This window comes from Scatophagus argus, chromosome 17, assembly GCF_020382885.2.
Source record: "Scatophagus argus isolate fScaArg1 chromosome 17, fScaArg1.pri, whole genome shotgun sequence".
NCBI classification, from domain to species: Eukaryota; Metazoa; Chordata; class Actinopteri; family Scatophagidae; genus Scatophagus; species Scatophagus argus.
Genome location: NC_058509.1, coordinates 10,727,952 through 10,754,905, shown reverse-complemented (window position 1 = coordinate 10,754,905; position 26,954 = coordinate 10,727,952). Strand labels below are relative to the sequence as shown.

The 26,954-nt window shown below is 42.0% G+C and overlaps 1 protein-coding gene across 1 annotated transcript; it reads left to right on the top strand.

Moving 5' to 3' along the window:
• Positions 1-17,597: 17,597 nt before the first annotated feature.
• Positions 17,598-25,276, top strand: trib1 (tribbles pseudokinase 1). Its single transcript, XM_046418057.1, has 3 exons — positions 17,598-18,345; positions 19,118-19,410; positions 22,590-25,276. The coding sequence occupies exons 1-3, from the start codon at positions 18,046-18,048 to the stop codon at positions 23,062-23,064; spliced, it is 1,068 nt and encodes a 355-aa protein (XP_046274013.1). The 5' UTR covers positions 17,598-18,045; the 3' UTR covers positions 23,065-25,276.
• The last annotated feature ends 1,678 nt before the right edge of the window (positions 25,277-26,954 follow it).

Here is a 26,954-nt window from a genome sequence, read left to right as displayed (position 1 = left end):
ACTGACAAGGCCACAGTCAGAGGGATTTTACCAGAAGACTAAAGGGAGGAGGCGTGTGTGGGAGTGTTGGGGAACACCAACCAGATTCTGATTTCAGATGACTTTTTCAATTCCCACTCTAGTTGTGGAAATTTGGTGAGGGCAAACTGACTTCATATCTGTGTAATGCATTGACATTTTTCCTCTGAACCACTGTAACTGCTATTACGTTTGCCAATGGGAATCCTGTGTTTACTGACCACACAAACACCAGCCAGTGCCTTGTACCAAGACTGATTACAGTCACTAACCATACATATGTCAGCCTGTTAGTCAGTGCACTTCCCCATGTGGTGACATACGGATGTCTGCTCCTCCTATAATCAGGATGTAAGTCGGTCATCTGCTCACTGGTTCTTCTCTGCCCAGTCTAATGCTATTTGAAAGTCATACTGTTTAATCGTCACGTGTCCATAATTACTGTCTACTGTGGTGACAAATAAGGATGGCTTCAGGAGAGAATAAGAGCAGAAATGAGCGATTGTGGTTTTGCAATGTAATTACAGAATCTGGCTCTGAAACCAGCACTGAACTTCCACTGCTGTTTGTTCTGTCTGCTTTGTAGGCATTAAACCTTAAAGGTTTGTTAGGAGGAAAAACACAGCTGTCTGTTGGTATATCTTTTATCCACATAGTTGTAATAATTATGAATTGAAGAATGAATTCCTCATGTATACACACAAGTGGCCCTCAAAGTCAAAGATACTAAACCTGCTCAACAGCATGAACACATCATTGTTTCGGAGGATTGTATGTATATGTATATTTATGTGTTTATGATTGTTTACACTATTTTCCCTAGCCTTTTATAAACTTCTGTTGTTTTTGCGCTATACTGATTGTTTTGCAAGTAGCTCATCTTAACTCAGGGTCACATTTTTAATTATTCAAGATATGATGCAAAATACATTTCAGATCTAACCTGTTCCAAGGCTGAAACGCAGGGTCACATTTAATTGGCTGTAGAATAACTCTGATACTCTCATATTCCCAGTAATGATGGGTTTCCGAGCTGAGCAAATTCCTAACCACCAGTTTGTCACTTGAGTCATCTCGCCCTGTGCAATCCTTTGTCTGCCAGCCCTATACGAGGCATAAACCACAGACAGCAGAGCTTTTGAAATGCAGCAAATCTGAAATGTAAAAATGTTCCTTTTTTTGTTTGTTTGTTTGATTAATGCCCTAGACCACACACTGTGTGGGGAGCGGTGGAATTTTCTCCTTAATAAGCATGTTTCAGGTCAAAACAGGCTGTTTTCCTTTCATTCATATTCATGTTTCAGTGTCTGTGAAAACAGGCATGTCTGAATCATCATAGCACATCACAAGGCAACTGTGTATGGATAGTAACTTCAAAGTGAATCTCATTTACCTCCCAACATCAAATCACTGAAAATTATATTCATTATCTGACTTTAAGGAGCATTTGGTTTTCAGAGGCTTCTTCCCACTGCTGTGTGAAATTGTTCCTTTGGCTTTTAGTTACAGTTCAAACAAGTCTGCAGCTCAAAACTTTACTGAGTAACACAAAAAATCAGACACATCATTTTCCAAGTAGCTAAATGAGAAGTTTGCCATGAATAAAACAAGGTTTTGGTCATAAATACATTCATTTCAATAATAAAAGCATCAGTTATGCTGCAGATAGATAAGACTTTTTTATCCTTTATCCTTTTCTTGTGAGTCTTTCTCCTGAAAACCTTCTGCACTGAGTCTTGGACAATAAATTGACTGGAAAGTATGCTCATCCTTTGAATTCTACATTCCACCTGCACTTTCACAGATCTTATCCTTAAAAATGTGTCATTACAAACATATCTCTGAGACTGTGTTGCATTTGGAATGCTGTCATGTATACAGCAGAGATGGACACTGATTTTTAAGAGCTATAAACAATAAATGTTTCATGCTTACCAGCAGATGAATTATTACAGCAGGAGCCTCAGATCCGCACTGGTATTGGAAAGTTTTTCCTTACAGTAATAATTGCCTCCCTCTTCCATAATTCCTGCTGTATTTGTATGCACTGTATTTGTTAGTATATTAATAAAAATTTGTTCTGTAAACTTGTTCCCCTGTATTATTGCAGTAGACTTGGCCAACGACATTGTGTTTATCGAGGAATTGAAGAATCTGTTTAAGAATAAGCAGTCTGGAGTTCAGTGCCTTGCTCATGTAGGGGTGAAACCAACAATGTTGCGACTGACACATGACCCACTGAGACAGAACCACCTGTATCCTCTGGTTATTTTCCATGCACCAAAATATGTGAAATTGATCAATTTTGGTTTCAAATAAGAGCAAATGATCTATTTCAGTTATAACCTTTTCTTCAACACATTTGTCTTAAATGGATTAAAAAGAAAATCCAGTGCAGGCGCCTGCATTATCTATGAGCACACATTCGGAGGTTAATACATCAAATATTGAGTCATGATCTATTCAGTGACTGTCAAGGAAAAGGGTGAATAAATCATCTGAATCATCAATGAAACCATAAAAAAAACATTTACCTTTATCAAAATAAAATATTCCTGAGAAAAATCCCCAAACAAAGGCAGAACAAGCGCTGCAGTGACGAATTTCATTCTCCTTATTGTTCTTCTTCCTGCTATAAGAACTGATAAAGCATTTTTAAAGTATCATACAGCAAGCTTTCTGTGGTGCTATATATGGAAACATCACATTTTTCTTTGACAATGCTCTTTTAGAATGAAAGGATTATGGCTGTGCTATGATGTTACATTGTATTGAATCAGTCAGGTCTTACTTAAATGTAATAATGCTGCACTGTACTGTTAAAGTACATTTTTAGATTGAAAACCTTTCTCTGTGGATGTGGCCAGATTCAGATTATCCCCAGTTTTTCTGGAGAAGTGAAACTTGAAAAACTTTCAAGCTAGAAGTATAGTTTTATAGCTTGTTAAATCATTTGGGTTGCTCATTTTTTGCAGTATTAGTACTTTATTTTGGATGAGTTCAGCCATTACTTCACTCTTGCCTGTATTGTTGTTTTCCTTATTAATGTAACATTATACTATAGCCCCCATCTCTGAGGCAGGACCTGTGTGTTTGAGCTATGGCTGGATGGAACATGTTCTGTCTAGTGATGGTTGCACTGTTTCATTTAACCTCCATCAGTCAGTCAACGATACGCTAAACATCCCCTGAGCCTAACGTTTTGCCAAATGCCCTTTAAGGAGCGAGCTAACGGAAGGAAGAGAGGCAGGAGGACAGAGAGAGAATGAGCGCACGAGGAGGAGAAAAGACAGATGACAACCGAGAGAGAGAGAGAGACAGATGGAATGAGGAAGAGAGAGACACTGAGTCAGACTGAAATATCTTCAATGAGATGTAGAAAGTATGAGGAGATTTGCAGAGTATCCTGTTCTCCCAGTGCAGGAGAATTTGTTTTAGCCGAACAGGATACGAGGGGGTACATCTGGACTGATTAACCCAAAATACTGTTTACAATATCTCTCTTCCTGTGCTGTGCAGGACAAGGAGTCCTTTCCTTACACCTAGACCTTCATCATGAGTTAGCGAGTGTGTTCATCAGTGCTGGAATTTTAAGCAATTTCAGCTGTTTCCATTTGTACATACATTTTGGCCTCCTGTCTTATAATTATTAACTATAACATTGTGATCAAAAAATGAATTGCTGAGAATTTGTGAGAAGTAAATGCTGTAAAATTATTAATCAAACTCTGCTGCAGTCATCTATCACAGTTTACACAACAATGTCCTCATGCACAAATTCTTGTCAGCATTGTCAGAGGAAAATAACTGGATGGACATGTGATTTCACAGGCTGAGCTCATTTTTTTATTGTTACATTTGAAAGCAAACTCAGGCCTTGTATGTGTGACTGACAGTAAAATTAGCTAGTTTATCATTTGTGAAGGAACTGTAACTTGGACTCAGCAACATGAACATGCTGACTCATTCAAGTGTCAACCTGAAACTTAAAATTACACAAACATTGTACAGAATCTCATACTTAGAGATCAGCGTATAACTCACAGAGTTTCCAAATATGATGTACGACTAAACCTCTACGACTTTACCTTACACCACATGATTTGCTTTCTCACTTATGCACAAAAACATTGCCCACATTATCGAGGCCAGTGCTTATTCATTTTCCACCTGACATCTCATAACCCTCAAAATTGGCACTTTGTATTAGAAAAAAATGAATAGGTGAGCACAAAATGAGGCTTAACTTACCGGCTAGCTGATTCATTTCCCTCTCCGCTGCGTACCGATGGTGCTGTTTTTGTGGTAAAAACACCTGGAGGTCCCCTTGTTCACAGTCCTTTAGCACCATCACTCATTTCTATTCAACATCCGCACACGTCAAACAGAAAAGTTAGCAAGACTCAGTCTAATTGCCACAGTGGCAACCAAGTTTGAAGGTGCAAATACACTGACCCACCCTCAATGAGGTCCATCAGACTTAACCAATAAGGCCTAATAAAGATATCGGTCTGATATCAGGTGCGCAAACTTTTAGTTTGACTTAAATAAAGTGGTTTTGAATGTCGTTTTAGGCATTTTAACCAGACTTTCTTGGGCGCAATTTTTTTTTTGCCATAATTGATGTCATTGTAAAGATATAGTTGTGTTCCAAGATCTCAGCAATTGATTTTGTGATTGTGAGTGTTTGCTCGTTGTGTTCTCATGCGGTATAGTCCATTGTTCCAATGTAAAAATAACTTACTGTGTGTAATAAAAGCTAGCAAACCATAATGTTGTTGGATGGACGTATGCATTTAGTTTAAGGCTGAGTTCACTCGCACAGGACTGGACGTGTCAAAATGCTTGTAAAACTTATGAAAAACTAAAGGGAATGTTGGGCTTGCAAAGCCTGTGGAGGTAAGACGAGCGATCACGGTGGTCTCGCTTTACTATCAGGCTCATTCTTTTATTATGAGTACTGAGCAGGTGAGAAAGTGTTACATTTCTTTTCTTCCATTCGTATGAAGTCAGCGCTTGAAAATCACAGCGAGAATGTTGTTTCTCCGCCGTGTTTCTCTGCTTCTCCTCAGCCCGGCTGTTTCCAGTTACCTTTCAATTGGTGCAAAATATTTACTCCTGAAAATGAAGAGGATAACTTTCCACCTCCGACACTGTTCCAGGAGACATCTGGCTTGTGTTAGAGCCGCTTCAGTCTGTCTGTGTGTGTGTGTGTGTGTGTGTGTGTGTGTGTGTGTGTGTGTGTGATGGAGAATGATAATCATAAGAGAAGTGTATTGCTTTACTGTCTGTGCTCTCCCACAGGGGAAGTTGGCTACAGTGAATTTCACAGGCACACAAGCCACGAAATATCTCAACAAATGCAGAGAAATACACACGCACAGTCTCCCCATTGTGTGTGTGCTGTATGCGTAGGAGGAGGTTCTTGTTATACTTCCTCCTCTTTTATGAATGTGCATATACACTCACATCCAGGAAGGATCCTGCCAATGGAAAACTTCCCATTCATACGTATAAAGCGAATCTCCGAGGTTAAACACGATGTGTATACAGTATTCCTCTTACCTGGGGAATCTGCTCTGATCCTTCCCTTGTCTGCCCAGTGAGCCTCTTGCATACTAAACCCAACCTGTTCACATTATAAACCACATGGCTGAGTAAGTCATAGATTTGACAGTTCTCAAATAAACAGAAAGTCCAGTAATATTAATGAGCAGATCATCCTCTCCAAGGATTCACATCATGTGTTTATATTTGTCTTTTGTGACTGATGTAATCTGTTCACTGGTGTCTTATTTTAAAAAATAATAAACTTTGAAGATTCATAGCCATGATTGTAAACAGTCAGAATTCTAATAAAATGGTTTAGGCTCAAGTATGACGTTGCTCCACAGATAAATATCATCAGTGTGCCAGGGTTTTATAAGGCTATTTAAAGGTTTATGTGGACCATCATGCCTCACAACCCCCTGCCAGCAGTAGTGTCTCGAACAGATTGCAGAAGTACCAGTTTGGCATCACATGTACATATAAAATATTTTTGTTTCTGTGAGGTTAACAAATGAAACTGTTGGCACTCACACATCCTCACAATGTGTTAAAGGAATAGTGCAACATTTTAGAAAACAGCTGCTTGCTTCCTTGCTGAGTACTAAAAGAATGCTTTGATAATACTCTGACAGTTAGCTTAGCTTAGCATAAAGACTGAGAACAGAGGGAATCAACTAGCCTGGCTCTTTCCATATGCATACAGATGACTACGGGCAAGAGGCGGGGTACACCCTGGACTGGTTGCCAGTCAGTCACAGGGCTGACACACAGAGACAGACAATCACACACACTCACACACTCACATCTCCCACAGGGGATTGTGGAAGGAGGCCAGAGTACCCGGAGCAAAAACCACGCAGGCACAGGGAGGACATGCAAACTCTGCACAGAAGGGTCCAGACCGGGATTCTAACCCTAAAACCAGGAGACAGCGCTGACCTCCGTGTGCTGAGGGGCACATCAGGAAATCAACGTATTTGATTTGGAGAATAAGTTTCTCAAATGCTGATTACTCTTTCCTGATATATAGAATTTGTTTCCTTGACCAGTAGCCTTCAGAAGCTCAGGTGCAAAAATCAAAAAAAAAAAAAAAAAGAGCCATTCCCTCTTCTTTCTCTGCACACCGTAAATACTTCACCCATCTTTTCCAGGCAGGCTTCCACACAGGTTTTAGCTGTTTTCTCAGATACACAGCCAGGCGCGGTAAAGAATAATAACATGTCAAAGAAGCTCACAACAGCACAGACCACAGAAAATGGAACATGCCTGAGGGTGGAAAAGCACTTCAAGATTTCTCCTCGGTGCTCTCGAATTTATTAAGCGCCAAGACCTCTTCCTGCTGCTCAGGATAAGGGGACAGCAGGTGAAGGAAAAGAAAAAACAACTGAGGCACGACTTTCATGATGACCCTCCTGTGCTACTAATTAACTGTACCAAAAAGAGTTTTATTGCTTCAGTATAGAAGATTTTTGTATATAATATTTCATCAAAAATTAAGATATGAATTGCATTTATGATTTTTTAATTGGCTAAGGAATCTGTTTTTCTTCTCACAGATTAAAGACAAGTTTGATAAGATGCGTTGACAAGGAAACTGTGTTTGCTGCAGGTAATGGCTACCTTGCTGATATTCATTGTCAAATTTGACAGTTACGACCCAGCAAAAACTAATTACACAAATTCATTTTTGGTATGTCATGTGGTCGACAATGTCACTGCAATAAAATCAGCACAGTTTAATCTTGCAGTAATGTCATTGTCTGTTTGTACCGGCAGCATAGATATGAGCAGAGCTTTTGCATTTATTTGAAGTTAGTACAGTAGGTATAGTGTTCCTGAAAAGCACTTTTGCTTTTATTTGCCTCAAAATTAATTGCATTTTCTTTTCCTGTGGATTCTGATTTGGTCTATATGAAAACAACTTTCTCTAAGCCCTCATAAGTCTCTTGTTCCATTTATTATACATCACTCAGTGTGGATTTAAAAGGACCGGATCAGCCTAACCCCTTTAGAATTTACCCTGAGGGAAAATGACATAACACTAAACACTGAGGGAAAATCAAAACTAAACACTGAGTCACAGCCTGGTAACTTGCCTAACACCTAAGCCCTGTCTCAACACTGTAGCACAAACAAGTGTGGCTCCTCTTCAGCCCACTGAGCCACAAATAGAAAATTTCTGCCCTCGTTTGTGTGATTGCCCTGTCACGACTACGCTCACAGAGTGTCCCTTACAGCATGCTTTTGTTGCAGTTTGAATGGCTAAAATGACCTCATGAAACAAAAGGAAGATAGTGTCAGAAATACTATTCAAAGCACTCACGCGGAAATAGGTCATACACGCATGTTCTTTTTCATTCTCAGATACAGATTGAAGCATGTTTTCATTCCCTTCAACACAAAAGTAGTTACAAAAGCATACATAAACACATCCGCAGCAAAAAATATAGGCAGAAGAAACAGCCACACACACACACACACACACATACACAAAGTCATACAAACCCCAGGGCTGTTAAAGCGGCCGGGCATGACAGATCAGGCTGCCTCTCCATTATTATGTCGTGTTACGATTAATAATGCATGTTTCCTGACACCTTAATTACCTCCGCCCACACCCTACACACACAAACACACACAAACCTTCAGTCAGCACAAGCGCTATCACGTCAGCACACACATCCACTCTCCCCGTGGAGGGCACACATCAGCAGCACCCTCAACACTGGATGAGGTACATGAAGTAACCGCGGCTGTCTGTCCCCGAACACACGCTGCAGGACGTGCTGTTCATTCGGCTGTCATGCACCCGTGGTGCTCCTGCCACACTGACTCACTGAAATGAGAGCTCGCTGAAATGTGCACCACTAAAGACAAAACCTGTTTCCTGCAGGTCTGACTGACTAGGTGCAATGAATCAAAACTGAGCATGACTGTAATCCCGATGGGGACTTTTGATCTGTAGGCTGAGATCTCCACTAAATATTTTTAACACTGACAAGGTGCGCAATGATGCCAGCTTCCCAGTTTGACACTCATCAGTGACCTTCTGCAGCTTCAGGAACCACCAGGGAGCTCACTGTCATACTTCAAGATTCAGGACTGACGTCAGCTGAAATCCTCATGCGTGTTGTGCACCTTATCTTATGTTTAACTGATGGTGTTGCCAGGCACAAACAGGAAACAAACTTTGATGGAAACTGTCTCCATTTTTCCCCACTTAGCGCTATACGCATATATCAGTCCATGCAGATAGTTTCATGTTTGTCTCACAAAGGTTTGTTTCTAGCTGTTCTGAATGGCCACAGTCAAAATACTGAAAATACCATTTGCAGATTATCTTGTGTAACCTGGACACTTTTTGGGGGGAAGGTACATCACAATTTTGTTTTTTGGGTTTGTTTTTTTATTCAAGAGTTTTCACTGCTTTGAACACCACAACCAGAAGTCTCTCTATAACTTTTGTACTGGGGTAGCAACAGAAGTCTCACCAAAATTTCCACAAAGCCAAAAATAGTTTGAATATTTTCTAATTTCTGTGAACTTCTCCTTGTACATGTAGGGAGAGGTTCACAGATAAATGATTCACTGTTCAAACAGACCACAGGAAAAGATATTTTGCACAACGTCTTCAAATATTTGAACAAGTTCTGGATCAACAGTTTCAGGCTTTTCAACAGTTCAGGACATTTTTGAGAAATAGTTCATCACATTCTGGCCTACTATCTCCCCTTAATTAGGAAGCTGTAACACCACCATTCACCAGGGACAAACATCTATGAATTCCTTTGAAAGATTTAAGTGCCTGTTTCAATAACATCATGTGTACTCTTTCATGATGACATACTGTCATTGAAACTCAAACACAAACTTCATGAATGTTAACCCACATTTTTAACATCCTTCAAAACTGATGAAACGGGAAGAAACGCAGGGTCTAATTTTCAGCAGCAACAGAGTCTGCAGTTAATGGAGCAAAGCTCGGCTTTCATCTTCCTGCCTTCAGTTGTAGTGCAATCATATCATTAGAAGCTCCGCGTTAGGTAATTTGTGAAGATTGACAGGTTGTTGTTGCTGGCTGAATAGTAAGTGTGTATGTGTGTGTGTGTGTGTGTGTGTGTGTGTGTGTACACACAAACACTTTCTTCCTGTTTTTCGCCTCTTTCTCCCGCTGGCCTTGCCCTGGTTCAGGCAGTGTGTTCCAATGCATGGGAAATAATTGGTCATCCCTTTCATCATGGGATTATGAGAATAAATCTCCTTTTGGAGCGGAGCAGTGCCAACAGTCATTGAAATCCTGTTACATGGGGTATTATCCTGCAATTAATTGCTTTTTCCAAACGCTAAGCTCTTCTCTCCCTCTCGTGTTCATACACTTTGATAAATTTACTACTGGTTGACTCACTCTGGAAAGAGGTTGGGGGTTATGGGACTTGTAGAGGGGCTTGGTAACAACTCAGGTTTTTTTCTCTGTAGATCTGTCTCAGTCTGTCACTAGAAATGTCATTAATGATGATCCAACCTCTCATGCTTTGGCTAGAGGATGTACTTTGTGTCCTCACTTATTGAAATGAAGAGGAACTGCGGATCTGCTTACTTCAGAATTTAATTTAGTGTAGGTATGTTGAAAACATAAGCCTTCTCTTGAACAGCAGCTGTAGCTAATCTTTCATCGAGCAGCACAGACAAGATTATTGTTGAAAGACACTTTCACGTGCTTTCTTTTAAGGCACCAAAGTAAAGGAATTCTTTTAACTGCACAGTTCAAATAAGAGACATTGTGTCAGGCAGAATATTAAGAGGATACAGAACTGAAAAAAACAAGCAAACAAGAAAATCTGTTTATGCATTTTTAGCCATGCTAACCACATGGCTCATACTGTAGATGTCGATGTCAGTCAGTGGTTTCACCACCGTGCTTTAGGTTTAAACATTTCATTTTATGATTTTGTACAGATTTTGGTGGTTGCCATACAATCTAACTTGATGACTTTAATCTGACTTTTCCTCTAGTGCCACAATGACATGTTTGCTACTGAACTACTAACTATGCCATCAAAGTTCATGCACGTCTTCTTGTTCCATTGTGAAAGAAATGTAAGGTGTGCAGGCGGCTGGTGCTAGCGAGGCTGCAAACTTCCCAGCTTTCACAGACCTGTCCATCAAAATCAATCTAAATTCTTTACCTCCTTGCTTTCCTACTGTCTAAAAAACGTGGACAGTCATCATAATAAAATCTCCCTCTTTTCTCTCAGCTGTGTAATGACAACCACTTCTTCTTTCCTTTTGTCAGTCTGTGTTTTCTCATTCCACTCAGGGTGACATCATGGGATCGTCCTGGCTGAGCAGAGACAGCTTGTGTAACCTCGTTGATGAGCCGGTGACAGTGTGGTCATGACGTGTGTGTGTGTGTGTGTGTGTTGTGGCCAAAGTACACATATACACAAACACATGTACACACATACACAATTGTAATCCACTTCCCATTAGCAACAGGAAACTCTTTGAGTCATGCTGGAGTGGAGCTCTGAGCGTAAGGGAAGCTATTTCGGTGAAATCACGTGTTGATGTGTTACTGATAAAGTTATGAAATGATGTTCTCGGGATATGAAGGGAAGTGACCCGATCTTTTCAAGTGAAATTCTACTGATGAAGGTTTGATGAGGTTACCTGGTACATACATGACCTTTCTAGTGAAATGAGTTAGTGGGTAACATTGGGTTTCCTTAGTCTGCTGCAGTACAGTGGGGAAGTCTAAAGTCACGTTCATCAGGGAGAATCTTCACAGCGGCCTTGAAAAGGCGGTTCAAGCTCAGAACATATTAATAGACACTTTATTCCTGAATGTGCAGTTTTGGTCTGGTGTTATTGTTTGTGTTGTATATATGCTAGAGGGCCACAGTGGATATAAACTAATTGTGTTCTTATCTGTGAGGACTGCAATGAAGAGCACAGTACTGAATTCATCTAATGAAATTAATTGATCAAACCAACCATCTCAGTTAAATCATGTGTTTGTGGTATTAATAGCGGCTGGGTTACATAACTGTTTGCGTTGTTATAATTATGTTTTCAGGACATGAAGAAAACAACAAAACAAAAGCAGATGTTTTCATAGAACACTGCATGGTTTGATGAGCATGAAAATGACATGAACCTTATACTACAACTTTCGTGGTCACCAGCTCTTGACTTAAGTTGAATATCTATGGGGCTATTACATTGTAAACCCCTATGTTAGACGATGTCAAGTAGCACTGAAACTATTTTAGAGGCTTGTGGTGGAGCAGCAAGGGTAAGCAAAGCAAAACTGATCAATTGCCAAGCGCTAGAAAGGCCAGAATTACCAATACTGATACCAGTAAAGATGCATGCACTGAGCCATAAACAGAATCTAAACTAAGATTGGTCCACTTTCATTTGATTGTTCTGAGTACGGCTCCTATTGATGTATCAGTGCTGAAAATATGTTTCTGCAATCACAGTATCTGTACTTCATGAATCAATATGCTCTTTCTCCTACTAATATTCACTACACTGACTCAGTGTTGCAGTTCAAATCCAGTTCAAGTGCAGCTCTGGTGCTAACCTGCAAGGCAGTGAAGGGAGCTCCTCCTTCCCACCTCCCTAAAAGTATGGGCAGCAGATGTCCAGACTCCTCAGACTACACCACAGCACCCCATGTAAAACAGACCACCACTCTGAACAAGCTTCTAACTGTTTATTTGGGAGTTTATTTGTTATTTGTAATTTTGATTAAATCTGACTTGTGTACCTATTGGATTTGAATGCAATCATTGTAATACCCTTTGGAATAAAGGGTTTGCATGTTGAATGTAATGAATGTAAAATTATGGTTTTTCCCTTTGTCACCCATGCATATCTATGATCGTTATGGTTTCCAGAATGAAGTAGTTCAATAAAATTGTACAACTTGGGTTTGCATTTTTGAGGTAAAGCTGATTCCTAAAATAAAAATATTTTTTAAAAATCCATGAGGTGTCAACAATCAACTATCTTACACCAGAAAGTTGTACAGCACCTGAAAAGGTTCAATCCATATGATGGAGCATTTGGGAAGTTTTACCCCCTTGTTTTTAATACGAAGCAAAAGGGTCATCAGCCTACCCAGTAATGTGATTTCTGAAAAAATTACTTACATCAGCATTTTTGCAGGGCATCTCCACCCACCGGAAATGCACCACATATTCATTACAAAACATTTTAACTTAGACTCAACTTAGACTTTGGTAGAATGTTCTCTCTCTCTCTTAAAACAAATGTAATCTGTTCTATGAAAGTCAAACTACAAACTCCTAGGACAGGCACTTCACATGAAGTGATAGTGTCAACAGAATGAAGAATTTTACTTTCAGCTAAAGCTTTGTAACTTCTCAGAAGACCTTTAGGGAAGTCTTTGTGCTGAGTATGTGCAAACTTGACAGCTCCCCTTTGTAAGAGCAAAGGTTTACAATCTATGGGGAACCATGTGCAGGTTCATGTTCTCATGAAGAACAATTAGCATTCAAGTGCTGTGAAATCTGAGCAAGACATATTGTTAAAATTAAAAGCATGTATTAAACTGCGTTATGAATTATACAAATCAGTTGTGTTGCTAAGAATCCAGTCTTTCTAATCTAACCAAGTCTGACTCAACCTAACAGATCAAAGAAACAAAAATGGATAGACTGGGATAACTAGCAAAGGAAGGCAGACAGTTTTTGGCCAGACTACATTCTGGAGTCCATCCACATGAAACAATCCCCCATCTTAGCTCCTGGTTTGATTGATTGTCCTTGAGGTCAGCCAGGGTTGTGAAAATATAGAACATATTCGGTAGAGCTGGTTATAGCTGGTTGATGACTAATTCTGGATGAGATCTCATCACATGAGTTCACGGAGTTCACAGTGAGGAGCTTATGCCAAGATGTACAGTAGACCAGGGGAGTATAGCTGTCTTATAAAACATTATTGTTGTTGCTCTCAAAGGAGAATTTACACCCTGACAGAGAAGAAATTCAACCATTTTTTATCACTAACATATAGCTGAGCATCCAGTGGCCCACTTATATCTCCCACACTCTACTTCTACATTCATAACAAGTTGTCAGCTGTCCAAAGACACAATGGCAATGGCAGACAACCACACATTCCCAGGAAACAAGTTCTAGATTTAAAAAAATTATAAAAGGAAAAATGGCAGCAGTCTGTATAATACCAAGAAAGGAAGACGATGGACTTGTAAAAGGACTTCTGTTACATACAGCATCCTTACTTCCTTCTGTCCTTGAGTGACCTGTTTTTGAAACCCAAAAACAGGGTCTAGGTTCAGCTGCAATTGTGCTAGTTTTGCACAGCAGTTACAGAAATACTGATCCTGTGTCCTTACCAAGTTGAAAATATCTGAGGTACAATGCCTAGATTTGTACCTAACGGATATTCCAGTGCACATATTTGGGACAATCATTACAATGGCACACCTACATTGTTATCATGCTGTTGTCTTTTTAAAATGATTTCATCCCTTCCATTAGGAAGTTCATCCTGCTGCTGTTCATGCCCTCACCCTCCCCATCAGTCTTCACAGATTCATCAGTTTCATCATTTGCTCAGCATCATCAGCTTTAGCAGAGACATCAGCCACCGTCACTAGTACCAGTGTTTGGACTCCGCTCAGGGCAGACACCTCTCCATTTCAAAATCTCCTTGTAGAGTCTAAGCGACAAAGACTTTCTCTCAATATTCAATCATCACATATCCTCTGTCCTAATTAACAATTATTTTTACTTAACTCACCTGTCTCTCCTTACTGAACTGCGATTTCTCCCAATAAGTGAAAAACAACACAAGGTCAAAACCTAGTATATGAATGGAAAGTGTATGGACGATGTGTTCCTGAGGAGGTAATCAAGGACTGTTCGTGCCAGTTCATCTTGAAAGAGCAACAGCCACTGGGGAAACTCCAACACTTGACTGGCCAGCAATGTAATTTCATTAATCACTCAGTAAGTCAGGGACAGACTCTCACATTTATGGGGCTGGCCCTGCCTTGCTACAATCCAGCCAAACTACAGAAGTGTCAACAAATCAAAATGGCTGCTAAGCCTTCATCACTGACAGTAACGTCTATAAAATCCAACAGTAACACAACTGCAGTCATTTCAGCTTGTTAAAATGTTATAAAGTTATACACCAATTTGTTTACATGCGGTTTTGATTGTTAAAAAATATCGACGCAAGCAGGTAATTCAGTTAATTTATCTGGTGGACTATAAGGTTTGACATGGACTGTCTTGGAACAGTTATTACTGCTTTCCTTCTCATTGTCATTCTGCTGTGTGATTGCAGCATTACTGGGACACTTGAATGAAACAGAGCCACCATTAATGTTATCAGCTAAACCAGAGCTTTCCCCACTATGACAAGTCAAAATGTCTGCTGGGGAAAAGGTCATACCATACCATCAAACTTCCCTCACTGTCTCTTATTTAGATCAACTAAAGAGAGTAGAAGAGAGGAGTAAAACACTATTTCTTCTGTATTAAAAGGCATCCATCAGCATCTTCGGTATCTTTGAAAAACAGCAAACAAAAGCAGGAAAGAACACACTGTTCACTGCTCTCTGCTCATGCCAACTGGGAAAGCTGGCAGTATATTATTACGGAAAAAAATTCACCTTTTTTTTGTTGGTTTGGTTCATCTCATCATAAGGCTTCCATTATCACCACAATCCAATATCCTTTCCAGAAAGACAAATCTTTGAGTAAAGCACCAAACTCCTCTGAACCTGTTGTAAGTGTCATTTAAAGGGTTAATTCACAGGGGCTTTAGTGTTTCAAAACTGATCAAGATTTTACTTTCAAGTCGAGTCTTAAGGTGGCCAGTCAGGTTGCAAGTCTGTATGTCTCACCCAAGTTCTCATTTCAAGTCTCCAGCTCTGTTCGGAGCAGCTCAAATGAGGAATAATTAACAGTGATGGCTGGCTGTCAGCCAGATCAGATTGAACTATTCTCAGAACAGATCAATTTCCAGCGTCTCTTTACCGCTGCTGGTGGTGGTGAGTGACTCAGCTAATTATAACAAGGGAGAGCATGCCCTGAATACTGTTTTCTCTTCTAGCTCACTGGCATGGGGAGGCAGCCACACTCCTACACAGGCACTGTATACACACACACACACACACACATACCACACACCCACATATTTCATGAGGTACACACTGATTGACCAGCAACATGCAGTTCAGCAACATCAACCTCCTTGGATAAGAGTAAAGCCTACACATGTAGTAAAGTGAGACCTTGTGTAGTGATTCCAACTTAATTACACTGGAACAAATTGAGATATCACACACAGGAGTATGTTGTGTTTATCACTGCCAACACAGAGAAGTCAGTTGTTCCAATATATACCTAAACACTGTGTTTCACATAAACCAGAGGGAAACATGCATCATCACTTTGATGCACTGATGCACAGGACTATTGTCAAACAATGACAATAAACCTTTTGACCTTCTGTAACTCTGCTGCCCATGGCCACAGTGACTGTTCATTCTGCTTTCTAGAACTTCTTAAAAAAGAAAGAGAGATAGGAAACCTGTTCCTGTGCCTGCTCGACAACATGACAAATACACTTGCTCACGGGGACGCACACACATCAGTCAGTCGGTGAGTCACCTTATTCATAGGACGACCACTGCACAAAGAAAGAATGTGAGGCCTAAAAATAACAGGCCATCATTCCTATGGAATCTGCAGCTCATCCATGTTTGGACGGCCTGCAGAGACAGGTTCACATGACCTTTTTGAGTCAAGCTGAGTCAAGCTGCTGTGAGCTGGTTAGGAGTGTGACCTCTTGTGGAAGGAACTACGTTGCAAATTTGAAAAGAAATGGTTTGGAACGGCATGCTTCTGTTTGGCTAGGACGGCTTGTGCAAAAGATGGGTGATAGTGTGTACAGGCACACACACACACACACACATACAGGCCAGCTGGTCCTCTGTGTTTCAGTGAACGCTCAGTGAGCCTGTACTGTAGCCACCATGCTTGTTTGACGTAAAGCAGTGGAAAAAGAGAACTCTTGTGCAACACACATTCGCTTGTGTGTGGTGTGTGTGTGGGTGGGTGGGTGTGTGTGTGTGTGTGTGTGCAACAACCATGCACACTGATAATTACTTCAGACCGTGAGCCCATCTCAATCCTCATCATCACAGGAATGTTTTTCAGACTGACTATATACTGTACTTTACCCTTCAATTTCTGCTCTTTCATTCTTGACTAACAGTCCAGAGTTCACTGATTATATATTTTTTTTCAAGAATATTGCATAATTTTCACACAGATTGCACATTGGCTTGCTTGTTTGTGGTAATTGGGTATACAAGTAGTTTTAGCCCGGGTGTCTGCAGTATGAGAGGCCAGCTGCTGTGATGTTGTTTACGCTGGCATATTTTATGTGAATGCTTATAGCCCAGCACCACTAAGGCTTTATGGGGGTGAGTCATATCCACATAACAAACAGGCTTTGCATGGGAAAATATCATGGTGATGTTAAAGAGAGTTGAGGCAAATTACACTGGAGCTTTGTATTTGTCCACTTCGCACTCGAGGCACAACATTTGGAGAGCAAACACTTCAGGTGTCGCGCAGGAGGTCCGTGGAGAGATTGCTGCAACTGGTAGATAATAAATGGCAATAAGAGCTGAACATTAAGCAACTGAGTCAGAGAAAGAGTATTAAAACACTGTTAATTATTATCTAAAGCATGTGAGTGGTTGATGAGACAGCCGTAAGTCAGCAACTGATTTCTTCATTCTTGTGACATGTTTTTGAAAAAAAAACATGAAAAAAAAAAACCTTTTCAGTAAAATCTGCGAGCAGGAATTCGTGACAACATGTCAAACACGGGAAAAAATAACGTTAATGTTTGCACCATATGCTCACGTAGTCTCCTGTGAAAGCTAATAGGCCTACAGCAGGCAGTTTCATCAGAGCCGAGCTGAGCTGGAGTCGGTGCCGTTACGAGATTGCTCAATGGTTGTGTCACCAGGAGGCTGGACTGGTCGGGCGGAGTGTTTGAGCTCTCATATCAACATCACCGGAGCTCACTCACTCTCTGCCTCTCTGTGAGTGTGAGGCGGTCTCTCTTTCTCCCTCTCCCTCTCTCTGTTCTTTCTCTATCTCTCTCCCAGTCTGGACTCTGAGGGATCGGGATTTTCTCACTAAAAAGTACACAGACCTCAGAGAGAGCGACGGGCATTCGCTCTCCAGAAAGACGTGGGTTGGATTTGGATTATAACCAAACACACGCCGTCACTGAATCCGCTGAACTTTTATTTATATCTCAACTACAACGAGTCTCACACGGAGAAATGGAGCGCGCGGTTTGTAGTTTATTTTAACCAACAAGTGACACGTCCTAAACAAGTCGAGGGTTTCGTATTTTCTGGATTTCACGGTGAATCAGTCTGTCAGGATGAACTTGCAGTGGAGTAGCCCGGCACCCTGTATCCGCACCGGGAGAGTCGCATACAAGCGGATGGACTCTGACGATCAGCCGCCGGCCAAATGCGCCAGACTGAGCGCCGAGGCAGGAGACGCACAGGGACTCCTGGGCACCTCTCCCGGGTCTCCGGTCAGCCCTGTCTCTAACCCTGTCCCGGCGACCCACGTGGGGCCGTCCAGGATAGGACCGTTCCTGCTTCTACCTCTGGCGGACCGGGAGAGCGTGCACAGCGCGATGAACACCGACACTGGCGATGAGCTACTGTGCAAGGTATGCGCAATCCCGTCATTGTGCAATTTCATTGAATGAATGGTGTTTCAAGACACACGTTGCTCAATAGCCTGTCTGACATGTCATCAGCTTTTAGCCGACTTCTTCACCCATTGACGCTCTCACGCGAAATGTGGCACACTTTGCGCAATGACAGCAGTCTTGCTTCATGATTTTTAAATCCCGAACTATACAAGGCTCTATGATTATTTTAAATCAAAGTGCATGAAAGAGTCGGGACAATGCCAATGCCTGTGTCTCGTTGTATAAAAGCCTATTCAAGTCCACCTCTCTTTGGCACGACATGGATTCACACTGTGTCTGTCAAGTCGCCTCATTTGCATACACGTCACTGCAATACGCCACGCCGTGACACACAAAAATGCAAACATGCGAGACAAAGAGAGGCTATCGTGATAGGAATATGCTTTGATAAAGATAGGGTCTTCCGCTGTTCCACATCATGTGTTTATTTTGCATGATAGACCTGCAGGCGTTTGGCTTTGTTGATTAATAAAGTTAATCGCTTCACGCTTTGGTGATTCATTCGTCACGCTCATGCAAAAGCAGCGTATTGAGCTGAAATCAAAGCATATCCTACGCCTTTTTTTAACTCTCTGCCAAATTTGCATGGCTGTTTCCTCAGATGATCATTAAGAACACACTGACCCATTGCCTCCTCCCCTTCTCACACTCTCTGTTTCTCCCTCCCTCCCTCCCTAATTTCCATCCCGCATCCCTGTCCCTCCTCTTCTTCTCCTCTCTCTCCCAGGTCTTTGATATGGGGGTGTACCAGGAAAAGATCAGACCCTATGGGATCCTACCGGCCCACAAAAATGTGGCCTGCATCAGAGACATCATCCTTGGCGAACGCAAGGCCTACGTGTTCCTTGACAAGGACTTTGGGGATATGCACACCTTTGTGAAGAGCTGCCGCAGGCTGGATGAGGAGCACGCCTGCAGGCTCTTCCGTCAGGTGGCTCTGGCTGTGGCACACTGCCACCAGGCCGGCATCGTGCTGGGTGACCTCAAACTGCGCAAGTTTGTCTTCACCGATGAGAAAAGGTGAGAAGCACGAGGAGACACTCTGAGAATCTTGGTGCTCAGTGTCAGACGGCACCTGAAAAGTTTCCCACGTTGTTTGCACCTGTTCAGCATCGCACCTTCTCTTCGTTTCCCTTTCCACGTGCAGCTTTACTGGCATCAGTTAACTTTGTGTGGACGCTCTAAGACTTTAATGCATGCAGTGTAGTGCCAGTGAAGGCACAGAAGAAACATGGCAGCAACTGATACACGCAGGCCATGTGTGCAGATATCGATGTGGGCACAGATAGAGTAGGAGGTTCTGTACTTGTGGAGGCAGACTGCACTGCTTCCCAGATTTTCGCCCTCTCTGTCTGTCTCCCTTTCTCACTCTCTTGATGTGTCTCTTTGTATGCATGTTGTGTGTTTGTTTTGAATGCATGCGCGCGCGTGTGTGTGTGTGTGTGTGACTGTGGTGGGTGGTAGTTTGGCAGAGCTGCTAGACGAGGCTGGTGAATGAGACAATCATTCCCCTTCTGTGGTCTATATCTTAGAATACATTTATTACTCATTATTTATTAATAAATTACATCATAACTATGCTGCAGAAAAACTGATGCTTCCAACAAGGATTCATTCAAATACACTTTCATCCATGAAGGAGGAGTTCAAAGTGCTTTTCTTTGAGCTGGCTCCCACACACACCCACATAGACACACAGGCCTTAATGTCTGCGTCTCTGAGTGCTGCATTCTGTTCAGGAAGACACACAAAACCCCTGCTTACAAAACTATTTGTCGCCTCTTTGCCCTTGCGTCACTCTCTTTCCTGTAAGCGCCTGCCGATGCCACACAACAACAACCCCCACCAAAACCCTCCTCCGGCTTTCCAAAGGCCCTTTTTCATGGAGCCATTTCAACTGTAACATTCTCCAGCCATGACCTCTGGGTTTACAGGGTCACACTGGATGAATGAGAGCAGACAGCCAGTGAGAGAAGTTGAAGTTGGTTGTATCCCTCTGATAGCTATACGGCTGCAGAGCGATGAGTCACAGTGTGTATGTGCAGAGGGGGAGAGGAGGAGGAGGGAGGCGGCATCGCTCGTTTTCTTTCTATGTGTGTGTGCGTGTGTGTGTGTCCATACATATATGTTTGTATGTGTGCTGATTACACAAGCGCTGGTCCCTTTGCAAGCTCAAATTCCTTTTTGTCTGTAATTCAGTGTTTTATTAGCTGTATGACAGCATTGCAACATTAATGCTGGTCGACTGACCCACAAGATCCACTTGACCCAGGAGTTGTGGGATGACATGATCTTTTTCAACACTGACTTCTCTTTACTTTCCTGGGGACACACTGTAGTGCCAGAGTCAATGATCCCACTGTGACGTGACTGTAAAAACGAAGCTGCAGATTTTGCTGATAGCGTTAGATGGCTGTGTGACATCATGGAATTTGGCTTTTCATTTCCAGAAAATCCAGTGTGTTGTATAGCGTGAGATTGCTACCTCTGTCCAATCACACACAACACTTTTCAACATCAGTCTCCTACAAATGATGTGATTTTGCATGACCTCATTTTTCCTGACATACATTCCTCAAAATCACAATCAGGCATCTTTCAAACCCCAACAATGAGATGTGCTAGCCAACAATGCAGCAGTCGAGGCAGAGACATAGAAAGTCACAACAATTTGACAAACGTAATCTCCATTCACACACGCACACACACACACAGAGTGCAGTTGGAAAAGCCAGTTTAGGGAAGGTGACTAGCACTGTGAGGCATGCAGAGCTTCACTGCTGGGCCAGCCTTCCCGTGCGTCACTGATGTGGCAACAGCCATTTGAGGGAAATTATGGGATGGCTGGCGCCGCAAGTGTAGGACCCAGGTGCAGATAGCCTCTGCTCGAGAGAGAGAGAGAGAGAGAGAGAGAGAAGATATGTACTCTCAACAGAAGGATGAGTCATTCTCTCCACCCCTCTACCTCTCTGTTCTGCTTCCTTTCCTCTCTCCATCTCTCATTCTCCTCTCCTGACTTATCTCCTCCACTATCTCGGTGTTTAAATATCTGTTGCTTTCTATCTTGGTCCTTCTGGCTGTCTCTCTCTCTCTGCCTGTCCATTTCCCTCTCTCTCCAGCCACTCTGGCTGACAACCGAAGTGCCTCACAAAGTCAGTCCTCCGAATGTCAGCTAAAAAACAGCACACTCCTTATGTACGTTTGACTTGATAAAATGTCACCATATTAGCCTTGGGAGCAAATTTTCACGAGGCTTGAATTGATCTTTAATTAAAAACATAGCACATCTGTTGCTGTAGGAAATTAATTACTCTTGAAATTCTTCAGTGATATTTTTATGCCGTTTAAAACAGCAAAAGTTTCCCGTCATGTGTTTTTTATCTTTGTCCCATCAATCACTTTCAGCGGTAAATGTCTCATTCTACAAATACACTCTCACAATCTTAGTTACTCTGCTGCTGGACTAAATGTATGTTCTGTCATTAACTTGGCTAAATATAGTGTAGTGTGTGAGAGTAGGGGAGCAGGAGGAGGAAGAGGGTGTGTGTTTATGTGACTGTGTGTGCCGGGAAGTCATTGGAAATTTGTTCAGGCAGCTCTGCGTCTCAAACTAACTGGTGTGCACTTGGGTCACAATAAGTTCACTGGTGTCCAGTGTGTGTTTGTGTGTGTGTTCATCTGTCTGTTCAATGTGCAGTTTACTGTAAGGCTTATGGAAGGATGCTTGTTTTTCCATGATGCAATCCATGACTTGCATTTAACAGATCTCTGAAATGTTTGACAATATGAAACAAAGCCAATGTTAGAAATAGAATCTCTCTCTCTCTCTCTTTATTACACACACACACACACACACACACACACACACCCTAACTGCTGCACAAGATGACGTGCTTTAAATATTGTTGTGCATGGGAACTCTTGAGAGCGTGATTTCCAACAACAACGTGACCTTCAGATTTGAATAAGGAGATGAGCATTAAGTTCTTAAGTTTCACCACAATTGTGAAGTTGATTTCTGTGTAAGATAACAAATGATATCATCTCATCGTCACATCTCTCTCAGCAGTCTGCTGCGAGTAGACATGCAGACACCAGAAAGGAATCTGCAACGTATTCAGCGAAATATTTTGCAATGTCATCTAAGTCCTTAGAGGTCCTTTAAATGTCCTGACCTTATTTTGATGTTTTCTTCACAGGACACAGGTGAGACTGGAAAGCCTCGAGGACTGTCGCGTCCTAGAAGACCCAAACAATGACTCTATGTCAGACACTCATGGCTGTCCCGCCTATGTCAGCCCAGAGATTCTCAGCAGCTCCGCTCCTTACTCTGGCAAGATGGCCGATATGTGGAGCCTGGGGGTCATGCTGTACACCATGCTAGTCGGCCGCTACCCTTTCCACGACCCGGACCCAGCCACGCTGTTTTCCAAAATCCGCAGAGGTCAGTGCTGTTTGCCAGAGGGTTTGTCGCCCAAGGCCAAGTGCCTGCTCCAGAGCCTGCTGAGGAAAGATCCCTGCGAGAGACTTACCGCCACTGAGCTGTTCGGTCACCCGTGGTTCCACCAGCCGCCGTCATCGCAGGAAGTGGCACTGGGCGAACAGGAAGTGAGCTCGGCGGAACAGATGGTGCCATCCTTTGACGTGGAGGAAGATGATGATCTGTTCTGCTGACGGACTTGATTCAGCTGAGTCTGGCTGAGGGACCAAAACAAAGAATTGCTATGAGGGACTCATTGTTGTTGTTGTTGTTGTTTTTTTTTTTACATTGGCACTTTTTAGAACCCCATTTGTGTACTGTTGAGTGGACATATGCCCTCAAGCTTTCTACAAAAACTTACCGTACTGTATTTTTTGTCATATACGTATGTGTTACACGTTAAGGGCATTGTTCACAATGACCATTCATTGTGTGTCTATATGTGCATTTTTTGAAATTATTTGGTGCTAAAAGACATAACTAGGACTCAAGAATTAGTCAGATTATGTTAACAAAATAATCTCTGAAGGCTACCATAAGTACATGTCAAGAATCTCAGCTGTGGCAGACAGTAAACACCAATGCTAGCTCTCAGCCGGGACTCACAAAGGCTTCAGAAGGCATTAGATGAATCCTGAACGGGAGGCGAACAGAGCGGGATGTTGTTCCTCTCACTCTTTGACCAGGCTGGAGGCTTCACTGGCTGACTCACTGACCGGCTTGAGGAAGGCCTAGTACAAGCTTGATGTCTCGCAGCAGGCAGTGTCATAGAGCGAGAAAGATGGTTAGCAGAAGACTGATGTGTCACCCTCAGCAGGGATGCTACAAAGGTGTTTCACTGCCAATCTGGCAACGTCTCCTCAAATGGAGAGCATTTACAAATCTCACACCATGCACAGAAGGCTGAGAAAAGCGGAGTGTTACTGATGTAAGACTCACAGAAATGCAGGGAGAGTTTGTCACACACACTCAACAATAAGCAGTGGCACTGAGCTAACACAAGTCTTTGTATATGGCTAACAGAGAAAAGAAAATCTCAGTAATTTTCTCATTTTTAACAGTTGAAACTAAAACATTTACCTTTTGTAAAAAAAAAAAAAAAAAAAAATGTTGGGAGCTGAATCAGATAAGCCCAATGCAGAGTGTCTGCTAACAGGGTCTGACCTTCGCCACATTCGACTGTGATCAATCTGTTCGGCTTTTCTGAAACCCTGTGTGTGCAGTTAGCCACAGCTAAACCTAACACTAACGCTTCTGGGTCAAAATAAACTGCTGGGAGAAACACTGGTTCTACAGACTTGGTCACATGCCTTTGCAGCAACAGAGATTGTTTGATAATTCTTACACCTGGAGGCATACCACAGTTAGATTTCAGTGCAAAATGCAAAAAATTCACAGAATTCCAATGGTACTCCCAAATGATACAACACCGTTATGTCTCAGTCCAAAATTGTTTGTATTTTTGAAGAAATTTGTCAAACGAGGAACCATCGAATCAGAGAGACACATAAAAATGAAGGCTTTCTCCGCTGAGCAGTTGAACATGTTTTGTTCATTTCAGCTGGAACATTATGTCAAACTGTGTTGCTTTAACAAAGCTGAGCTGTGCTGTGTTGTGCCCATATCACTGTGTTTCATAAACTGAATGGCTCTGAATCAGTCGCAGTCAGGCGATATTCGATGTTGGTTGTCTGCTGATGACTCAACACTTCAGTGTGTCTGTAGAGAATTGTCCTGACCTTGGCTGGAAGAATTTGTTCTGACTGTTTCACCTCTGTAATGGTACTTTTTCCCCCCCCTTCCCTTTTATTTTTTATTTTTGCCATGGAAAGCTGTGGATCCATGGGGACTAGTCATCTTTAGTTAGTGACATGAAGCACCATGATCTACAATGTGTTGGACTGTGACAGGAGGATGCAGCGCTTCAGTGACGCTCAGCCTTAACAGGCTACTGTGTGTCTGCAGTTAGCCATTTCATTCTGGTACAATTATTTCGACAATGGTACAAAATCTGGCCTGTCTGAGAAGCGCTGTGCTTTAAAATTTTGGGTCACAATGTAGGCTAGTAAAACGTCTGTTGCAGTTCTTCTCATTGCAGATGGGAGTGGACTTGCAACAATCTGAATTGTTCCTCGCAAAGAAGTAATTTAAGACATTTATGGTTTTGTTTCTGGTTCGTACATGTAGAGTGAGTCACTTATTCATGTGACATGTAGAGTAAACTGACACGGGTGCACAGACTTCATATTGCACTGTGAATTATGTATTTGTGACACAACCTAGAGGCTATTATTAGTCCAGACAGGTTATACACACAAGATATATTCAGTGTACAAAAGATGTAAATATGTATATTTGAAATATGTGTGGAGATGTTGAATAAAAATCACATTTTTTTCATATTCACATGGTTTGTTTTGCTTATTAGTTCTGTGTCTGTCTCACACACACACACACACACCCATGCAAACACCTGCACATCACACAGCTTGACTGCATGCCTTGAAGGTTTTCCTGCAAGAATTCACTCCACACAGCTCCTAATCACTGCGAGAGAAAACAATACCTTTTCTCATTTTCCTCAGAGCTCACAATTTTATCCTTGAAAGGGAAAAAACTCCCCCTCTCTCACCATCTCTGCCTCTAACCGTTTACTCTTCTCTGACCTTTGAGTAATGTAACATTTAACTCCTCAAACACACAAATGTCAATAGTGGGTCAGTGTCTTTTCCTGGAAAACGGAAGGGGGAGCACATACACCACTCTTGTTCTTTGTTATCCCCTCAGATTCAGCAGTAACCGGTGGAACACGAGGCCAGCTCATCCCCGCACTTCATAAACTCAAATGTTCTTTTTCATCTCGTCCACTTCTGCTTATGAATCATTGTTTGACCTATAAGAACTTGGCATGTTTCCACCATCTGTGTGTTATGACTACCTCAGGCATGGCTGGCCGGGACTTGCGTAAGTGCTGTGTGTGTGTGTTCATGCGCCTACCTGCCTGCATGTCAGCATTTGTGTATGTGTGTGTGTGTCTGTGCGCGCGCATGTGAACTCAAGAGTCAGATTAGGTATCAGCAGAGTAGCTGGGGTGTTTCATCTGCTGGGTAACTGCCAAACCAACAAGTGTCCAACACATCAGAGCTGGACTCCTGCAGGGATGACAACTGGGCCCCCAAAAAGCAGGCTAGTAGGAGGTCAAGTAATGAATATCTGGAGACATGTACGTTGGGGAAAGGGTGTGTTTGATTTCTTGTTGCCAGATACCTGAGATGTTAGCTCAGCTGAGCTGGCATAATAACTGGGGGAAAAAAAATCTGCCTAGCAGGTTCACTGTGTGGCACATCAAACCTCAGAAAAGTGTCAACTACAGTAACTTGATCAATGGACTTGACTTTTTTGTCAGGCTTTGAAGTTTAATTGGTTTCTTAAGGCAGCTAAAAACAGAAATGATAAATAAACAGCAATAATAGGATCCTTTTTTAAACTACAGTCCTAATTCAAACATACTTGAAAGACACATTGTATTGTTGGGTAAGGTGATTTTTATTTATTTGCATTATTACAACCACACCACTGCTCATAGACAAATTGTGTTCTACCTTCAAAGCCACGCTTGATATTTTCTCCATTTGCCAATCTTTGTGCCAGGCTGAGCTAAGTGATATGAAGGGCTACAGGTGAGTTATGGTTATGGTTATGGTGATGGTTATGGTTAAGTTGAAACTTAAGTGTTTTGTGGTGTGCGGTAAAATGAGATTAGGTGTTAGGAAACATGCTCAGGTATATTGTGTATCTGTGTGATCTCATCTTGTCCTTTGGCCACAAGTGTAAACTTTATCCTTCCTTGTGATCCGGAATCATTAAAGTTTCCCAACCACATAAACCTTTCAATGATAGACTTCACAAACTTCCCCTTAAATAGCCGTCAGATACATCGGAGCGTCATCATCAATCGATCCCCCATGACCTCATGTGATAAAGTGGAAATTAAAGAGAAGAATGGCTGTTTTTTCAGTTTCTGATGTTCAAAGCTATTTTTAAGACAGTCACGTGTGTCGCAATCTATCAAGACGGAATATAA